At 30.4% G+C, this 8,214-nt stretch overlaps 1 protein-coding gene across 1 annotated transcript; it reads left to right on the forward strand.

Annotated features, from left to right (window-relative positions):
• Nucleotides 1-3,538: 3,538 nt before the first annotated feature.
• LOC101222082 (LRR receptor-like serine/threonine-protein kinase ERL1) lies at nucleotides 3,539-5,391 on the forward strand. The gene has a single exon (XM_004140043.3). The coding sequence runs from the start codon at nucleotides 3,945-3,947 to the stop codon at nucleotides 5,142-5,144; it is 1,200 nt and encodes a 399-aa protein (XP_004140091.2). The 5' UTR covers nucleotides 3,539-3,944; the 3' UTR covers nucleotides 5,145-5,391.
• The last annotated feature ends 2,823 nt before the right edge of the window (nucleotides 5,392-8,214 follow it).

The raw sequence follows: 8,214 nt of genomic DNA on the forward strand, positions 1-8,214 counted from the left end.
TAGCTTTTTATAATACATTTTTAAAAAAATGAGATTGAAAATTAATTCATTTTACAAACAAAAAAACACTTAGAAAAAGAGGTAGGATAAGTGTTTTAATTTTAAACTTATTTTAAAAGAAAGTGTTAAAAAAGAATTAATTGTTAAGAAATTATTTTCAATAATTTGAAAATGAATGGAAAGAGTGAATATAATGTATATTGTTTTAGGACTTTGATATGAATATAAGATGTGGATGGGATTGGACTCTAATATTAAATGCATAGCGGCAAGAGGGTTGTGGTGAGGGGATGGAAATTACAAAATCATGCATAAGCAAAAATGTATAAACAGAAATAAATATGGTAAAGGATGGAAAGGCTGTATGAAAGTGACTTCACATAGCCCTTTACTATTCTTTTTTGTTATCTATCATTTTTACTATATACAAATCTTTTCGGTTCCAATTATAATTAATCTCATCTTGGTCCCAACTATATAACAAACTTAATTTGGTTGTTGAGGTTGGTTGATGGATATATAATTTCCACATCCCCATCCTTTTCCTTCTCTATTTCCAACTCTATACCCTAGTTTTTCCATACTATATAAACCCTAATATATATATATATATTACAATCTAACTATTTATATATCATCAATGTTTGATTTGACGTTGAAATACACATTAGAAACACAATTATATTCTTCTTAATGCTCGTTATTATAAATTGATGTGCTTGAGGCCGATTCTCTAAAATTTTAAATCAATATGTTAGAGAAGAGATGTATTTCTGCACTTTAGATATGCACATGTCGAGAGGAATGTTTTGAAAGTATTATGCACTTATTTAATGTCTTCTCGTGGCTGAATGAAATGATTAACGAGTTATTGATTGAAAAAAAAATTATAAATATCAGTTAACTATATATATAGCAACAACATTCCTTGAAGGGAATGTTGTAAATTTTAATAATGGTGGATGGAAAATCACAGATTTTGATGATCAAGTAAAATAATCTCATTTCTTGAAGTGAATAATGTTGTGAAATTGACAATTGTGATCGATGTTGGGACTGCAGTAGTGATCCAAATTTCAAAAGAACAACACGAAACGATGATCGTAAAAGAAAAGTTCCATAAGATATATTCGATCCATTCAATAATAATAATAAAAGAGAAAATTGACCGTATTTGATAAAAAAAAAAAGTAAAGGTTTTGTTTATGATTATATCATAATTAATCTTTTTTATCTCTCACTTTTATTTTTATATTCTAATTCTAAGTTTTGTATACCATTCTTTATTCTCTTTTACCTTTTTCTCTCTCTCTTTTTTTTTTTTTTACTTCAAGGAATTATATACTCCCTCTCTACCATATGCATATATATATATATAGCAAAAAGTTATTCCTTTACTTTTTAGTCTTTTTAGACCTTTGTCAAAACCCAAGTCAGTCTAATTTTGTGAAATCCATGTTTAAATTAAACTATACTAACCCATGTTTAAAATTTTGATATTGATAAGTATTTTTTTTGTTAAAAGAAATTATGATTTTCTTTTTAAGAATAAATTTAAAAACAAATTAGATATATACATTATATTTATATGAGTGACATTTTGTTGCTTATTTTTTTATATTTCGTCCACTTTTCTATATCTTTAAAACTATTCAAAATTTTGTTATATCTTAGTAAATATTTTGTCAAATTTGATATTTTTTATCTTTCTCCAAATTATATATACATTTTGGAATTATGGATTCTTGTAGGAAAAAAAAAAAAAAACAATAGTGTTTATTAGATTATTATATTATTGTTAGTAAATGTTGAATAATGGAATCCATAAACTAAGCATTGTATATGCGTTGGAAGGACTTTTTTTATCTGATAGAGGAGCTTTTGAAATTCCCAATATTCTTAATCTTTTTTAAAAAAAAAAAAAAGAGATCCAATATTCTTCCTTTGTGTGCAAGCAATATAAGTTTGGAAAACCTCTATACATGATCATGTGTATTTGTGTAGTGTAAGTTTGAAGAAAGTAAAAAGTGGTTTCCACTTCCTCAACTCCAAGTCATTGTTTTACCCAATTACTTTGACTCTCTTCACTCTTCTTCACCCCCATTCATTACCTATCCCTCCACTGCCGTCCACCTTTGAGTATCAATATCACAACTTTCGCTATCAACCCTAAATCCAAATTTAAAATCGGTATTAAAATGATAAGAATGTTATGAGAGTTCATACCTGTGTACAATACTATACATGCTTTGATTTTCATATTTATTTTCTAAATAACTTGAAAATTACATTTAAATGTTAAATATTAAATTAAATCAATCCTTTTCCCTAAACCCTTGTTTTTTTTTTTTTTTTCTTTGGGTTAATTAATTTCTCATTTGATTATAACTTATGCATGCACCAGACCTTCTCCCCCTTTACAATCTAACATTATGTGTTTATCTCTCCCATGCATCAAAATAATAATTATTTCATTTTAAGCATTCTTTTTAATTCTTTTTCGTCATAATATATAAAGACCTTCATTAATTTACAAGCTTCTAATTTACAGTATGCAACACCATAATAACACAGAGACAATATTAACATTAATTATACTTAATCCTTATTTAACCAACCTAGCTACCCCAGTTACAGCCAGTTCATCTTTTCTAATTTCATTTTTATATTAACAAAAGAAAAAATCGTACATGTATTGTAAATTTGACTGTCATCAAACAATCTATTAATTTATTTTGTAAATCCGGCATCATTCTAGTGAATGAATGAAAGTAGTATGAGAATGGTAGTATTAGAATTGGATCTATTATTGTATAATATTAATGTAATGTTCACATACTATGGGTAAATTACATAGCTTTTACTTTTTTTCATGAGACTGGGTGTACTAATTTGTAGTGTTGTAATAGATACGGATATTACTTTCATTCTTAATTTGATATGGGAATAATATATAAAGTGGAAGATGATATATTTGAAACAATAAATTAAGGAAGGTAATATGAAAATGGTAACATTGAAAGAGTTAGTTAATATGTTGAGCATTATGGTATAAGTTTTTTTTTATGTTCACTAGGATTTACTATTTAATTAAGAGGTGGGTGGAGTAAAATGCGGGGAGGTTTTGTTGTTAGTTGTTGTGATTATTTATGGAGGGTGAAGGGTTTTAACTTTTTCCGGAGTACATTTTATGCTAAGTTAAGGAATAATCAGCCCGAACCCAAGGGGAGATGGACCCTGTGGTCACGTGAACCCCGTCCGTCTCACTTCTCAGGCACACACCACTTTCCTTCTTATGGAACCCATTATCTGTCATTGCCAAATCCCCCAACCAAACCTGGAAATTCTAATTTCCACGTACTCCCACTCCCACTCCCAACTAATTCGCATATATACAAACCTCAAAGTCCCATTTTATAAAATTGACTAAAATTGATCAAAATTTTCAAGTAAAAAACCCAAACTACCCTTCCCTTGTCTTCATTGGTTGATATTGTAGTACACTACTGCAGCAATCATGAATTGTATTATATTATTCTGTCTTCTCTAACAAGCCTCCGTCGTAATAATCATAAAAATACAGCTGCTTTGTAACAGAGACAAACGAAGCATTAAGGAGAGAGAGAGCGACTGTGTGTGTCTCTATGTATGCTGCTGCTACCAGTCTACACAACAGCAGTTTGGCTTCTCCCTCAAGCCAAACCCAACATTTTGTTTTTTCATCTTATCCTTTTCAAAATCTTAGTTGATGATTTGTAGTTCCGCCATTAAAAGCTTTCACAGGTAACACTTCTTTCTTCTCTTCTTCTTTCACGGAAAAGCAATCTTCCCTTCTTTTTCTTTTCTTTTTTTTTTTTCTTTTTTTTCTCTTTTCTTCTTTTTTGTCTAAAACCCACCTTATAAAACCAACCCACATTTAGCATTCTTCTTCGCATTTAACCAGAATGGCTAAATCCCACAGAGTTTCCCTTCTCTGTACTTTCATGATTTTGTTCTGTTATTTCCATCTCCATGTTTCTGCAATGCTGGATCCTCTTGATTTTCTAGCACTTCAATCCATTCGTAAGGCTTTAAAAGACATGCCTGGCTCTAATTTCTTTGCTTCTTGGGATTTCACTTCCGATCCTTGTAATTTCGCTGGCGTTTCTTGTCAATCCAATAAAGTTGTGACTCTCAATCTTGGAGATCCTAGAGCTGGTTCTCCTGGTTTAATCGGTCGGTTAGATCTCTCCGTTGGTAAACTCTCTGCCTTAGCCGAATTCTCTGTGGTTCCTGGTCGGATTTACGGTTCTCTACCCGAAACACTCTCTCAATTGCACAACCTCCGTTTCCTCGCCGTTAGCCGTAACTTAATCTCCGGCCAGATCCCTGCAGGACTCGGCGGCTTGCGAAAGCTTAGGACATTGGATTTAAGCTACAATCAACTCACCGGACCAATTCCTCGCACCATTGGAATGCTACCGGCGTTATCGAATCTGATTCTCTGCCACAACCGTCTCACCGGTCCGCTTCCTCTCTTCCTCTCCCGAACCCTAACTCGACTGGACTTAAAGCATAACGCTCTCTCCGGTTGGCTCAGTCCAAATTCCCTTCCTCCTTCACTTCAATATCTCTCTCTCTCATGGAACCGCCTCGGTGGTTCCGTAGACCGTCTCCTAACTCGTCTGGACCAGTTGAATTATCTCGATTTGAGTTTGAATCAGTTCACCGGTCCAATCCCCGGCCGGTTATTCACATTCCCAATAACCTCTCTGCAACTGCAACGAAACCAGTTCTCCGGCCATGTTGAACCGGTGAATCATGTGTCAATCGCCACCGTTGATCTAAGTTACAACAAGTTGTCCGGGCAGATATCCCCATTCTTCTCAACAGTACAGAATTTGTACCTGAACAACAATGGGTTTAGTGGTCGAGTACCAGGTTGCTTCGTTCAACGACTCCTTTCCGCTAATATACAAATACTGTATTTACAGCATAACTATTTGACGGGGATAGAGATAAATCCGACGGCTGAGATTCCCTTGAGTAGCTCTTTGTGCTTGCAATATAATTGTATGGTGCCACCAGTGCAGACGCCATGTCCGTTGAAAGCAGGAAAGCAGAAGACTAGACCTCGGCAGCAGTGTAACCAGTGGAGAGGCTAGAACCCTACGTACCTGACACGTGTCCTTGAGGGTATAATGGGAAATCAAATTTTGAATTCATCTTAAATTAATTTAAGTCTCTCTTTCTTTCTTTTTGGGTGTAGCTGTGGATGTTGGCTGTGGTGGTAAAGAGTAAAGAGAAAATATATATAAAAAAAAAAAAAATGTGAATAACTGAGTATATGTTTCCTATGAATATTGAATGTTACTATAATTTATTAATTATATACTTCCATGATTGATTACATTTTCTACTGTGTTGTTTGGCTCATTTCAGTACGATTGACTTGGTATGTAATAATCCACTAACCATAGAAACATATTTATGAATTTGCACAACCCAGAACCTAATTAAATATGTTGTGTAAGCTTTTATCTTTGTAGTCAAACGCAGAAATCATTAATTGATAATTGACATATGGTTCATAAATCCATAATAAAGTTTGAAAAAATGGTGTCTGGTCCTCTTTTTTTTTTTCTTTCAACAAGAGAGAATAAATGAACAACAGTAGTTTTCAAAAGAGAAAAGAAAAGAAAAGAATGATATAGCAAAATGAGAGAGATTAGGTGTGGGGTAGGTTTGATTAAGCAGTTTGGGGTGCACATGGCTATGGCTATTGGCTATGGGTTGCTATGTGTGGTTTTGTTTTAATTACTTATTTTTGTGTGTTGTAAATAAAGTTGCAATTTTTGTCTTGAGTGATTGATGTTTAACGGTTTGGCTGCTCCCCATTCCAGGATCTAATGGATTTAGGGGTTTCATATTGATGATTAAGTACTAAAGTAAGGGACCTTTAATAATATAAAATAGAGAACATCTAACAATTCCTTTTGAAACCATTTGTAAAGGTTAGGGAGATTTGTTTTTAAGAATATAGGGAATTAATATGTGTATGTACGACTAGTCGTAACTCGTTAATATGCCGTTTCTTTTTTCTTTTTAATTAATGATATAACTATAAATGATGATATTTGGAACTAATTAAAAAACTGTCGTATATATGTCTCAAATTGAAAGAAAATATAAAAGTTGGTAGATTTTGATAAAACACGTTTAATTTGGCCTAGAGGAATCAAGCTTTAGTCTTATTGAGCTTTTGAACAAAGTTGTTGTGATTGAGAAAAAACGTCTTGCAAACAAATTGTAACAATCGTCTCACACGTCGAGAGTTGACACCAAGGATGAGGCGAAGAAGTTGAATGTAAGGCAAGGAAGGCATTTTTGGGAGAAGTGGTCAGCTGCCGAAACCGGGTGTCAATGCCAGCCCATGACTCTTGCTAAATAAATTTATCATTTTGTTTGTATCTCACTCTTAACTTAGGTAGACTGATGTAGTTGTAGATTCTTATCTAAATGTTAATTAGATTTGTTTGTAGCTCGTAAAGGTTAATGAGCTTATTATAACTTAGACAAATTTACAATAATTTGTAAATATTTTTAATAATTTTGTCATTTACAATCATTTCGCTTATAACTATTTACTATTTATTGTAAAGGCTTGAATAAATTTACTTTTATGTAACTTAAAACTTCGAACAAATAATGTTTGCATAAAAAGAGTATTCCAAAATGGAAGATGATTAAAAGTCATTTTTATTTTAACGTTTTAATATCTTATGTATTCTATAAGATATAATGCATTAAAAAAATAATATATTGTAATCGATGTTTAACTCCGAATTATAGCAAAGTTTAGCTCTTTAACCAAACATGCTACTTTCTTTTAGAAAACTATATAATTTTTTTCAAAGTTTACATTATTTCTTATCATTGTAAAAAGAAGAATGTATTCATTAAAGAAAATGTGGAAACATCTACTAGAGGAAAGAGAATAGTATGTATGCATAAGATAATTGTTTTTTTTCAAAAAATATATTATTGATGTTTAAAATTAAATTAAAAAATTATCTTTTCGAATATAACAATACATAAATTTATTAAAGCACTTACTTTATAATTTATTCTATAAACGAATGTAGTGCACTTATCTAATGTTCCATATCATACCACAAAAATAAATTCTTTGTGAAAAAAAAAAACTTATATAACTTTTTATAGAAAAAAAATATTATTCTTTATGTTCTACACATTATACGTCAAACAACTAATTTTTTTTCAAAAAATAGGTGAATATGAAAAAAAAAAGACAAAAACAAATACACATATAAATTTCTAGAAAAAAAAGGTATACGTAGGTGATAACTATTTAATTTCAAGAGTTGAAAGTTTCGTTAAACTATTCAAATTTTGGCTTTTCAAATTCTAAACTTTATTATATTTTATTGTCACATCTAAATTTGTCACGAATTTTTAATAATGATTAGATAAAACTTTTAAAATTCTAAAATTAATTAAATATAATTTTTTTTAATGAATTTCTTAGAACAAAATTTAAGAAGTTGCTTTCATATTTCTCCCTGAACACATCATATTACATTTAATTATAATTAATAATTAGATTCCAACCAAACTTACATAATTCAAACCAAATAAAAGTATTAACTCTTTTCATGATTTTATTAATGAAACGACTCTAATAAAAAAGAAAATTAATTAAATAAATAAATAACATGACCAAAGAATGTATATTTTATACATTGTCCAACATTTCTAAAAAAGAAAAAACTAAGATCAATACAATAAAAATGAAAATTTTATAGAGAACCTAAGAGAATAATCGTTTGAGTTTGAGTTCTCCTTCACAAAAGAAAAGAACAAGGTATTTATATCTAAAAATTTCAAAAGAGGAAAATTAAAAGGTTGGAAGATAGAGAAAGTTAATCAACATAAGAGAATAGGAATAGTCCGGAGATAAAATGTTAAGAGAAAGATAAAAAGAATAGACGAGAAGGATATAAATTTGAATAAGAGAAATATATAGTTAGAAAGAAAAGCGAGTTTTTTCAAAGGTGAAAGATAGTTATTTTCGTAAGAGGAGAGTAGTGGGAGGAGAAAATAATAAATTAATAAATTAAAGGAAAATTTTCACAAAATATTTACAACCTATAGCAAATTCTATTATTAATATAAGTGATAGAATCTAAAGCTTTAAGGTCGAGTTAAACATAA

Source organism: Cucumis sativus, chromosome 6 (genome assembly GCF_000004075.3).
Source record: "Cucumis sativus cultivar 9930 chromosome 6, Cucumber_9930_V3, whole genome shotgun sequence".
NCBI classification, from domain to species: Eukaryota; Viridiplantae; Streptophyta; class Magnoliopsida; order Cucurbitales; family Cucurbitaceae; genus Cucumis; species Cucumis sativus.

Bases quoted from the DNA above. Each gene is read 5' to 3' on its own strand.
- LOC101222082 (XM_004140043.3), top strand. From the start codon at position 3,945: ATGGCTAAATCCCACAGAGTTTCCCTTCTCTGTACTTTCATGATTTTG.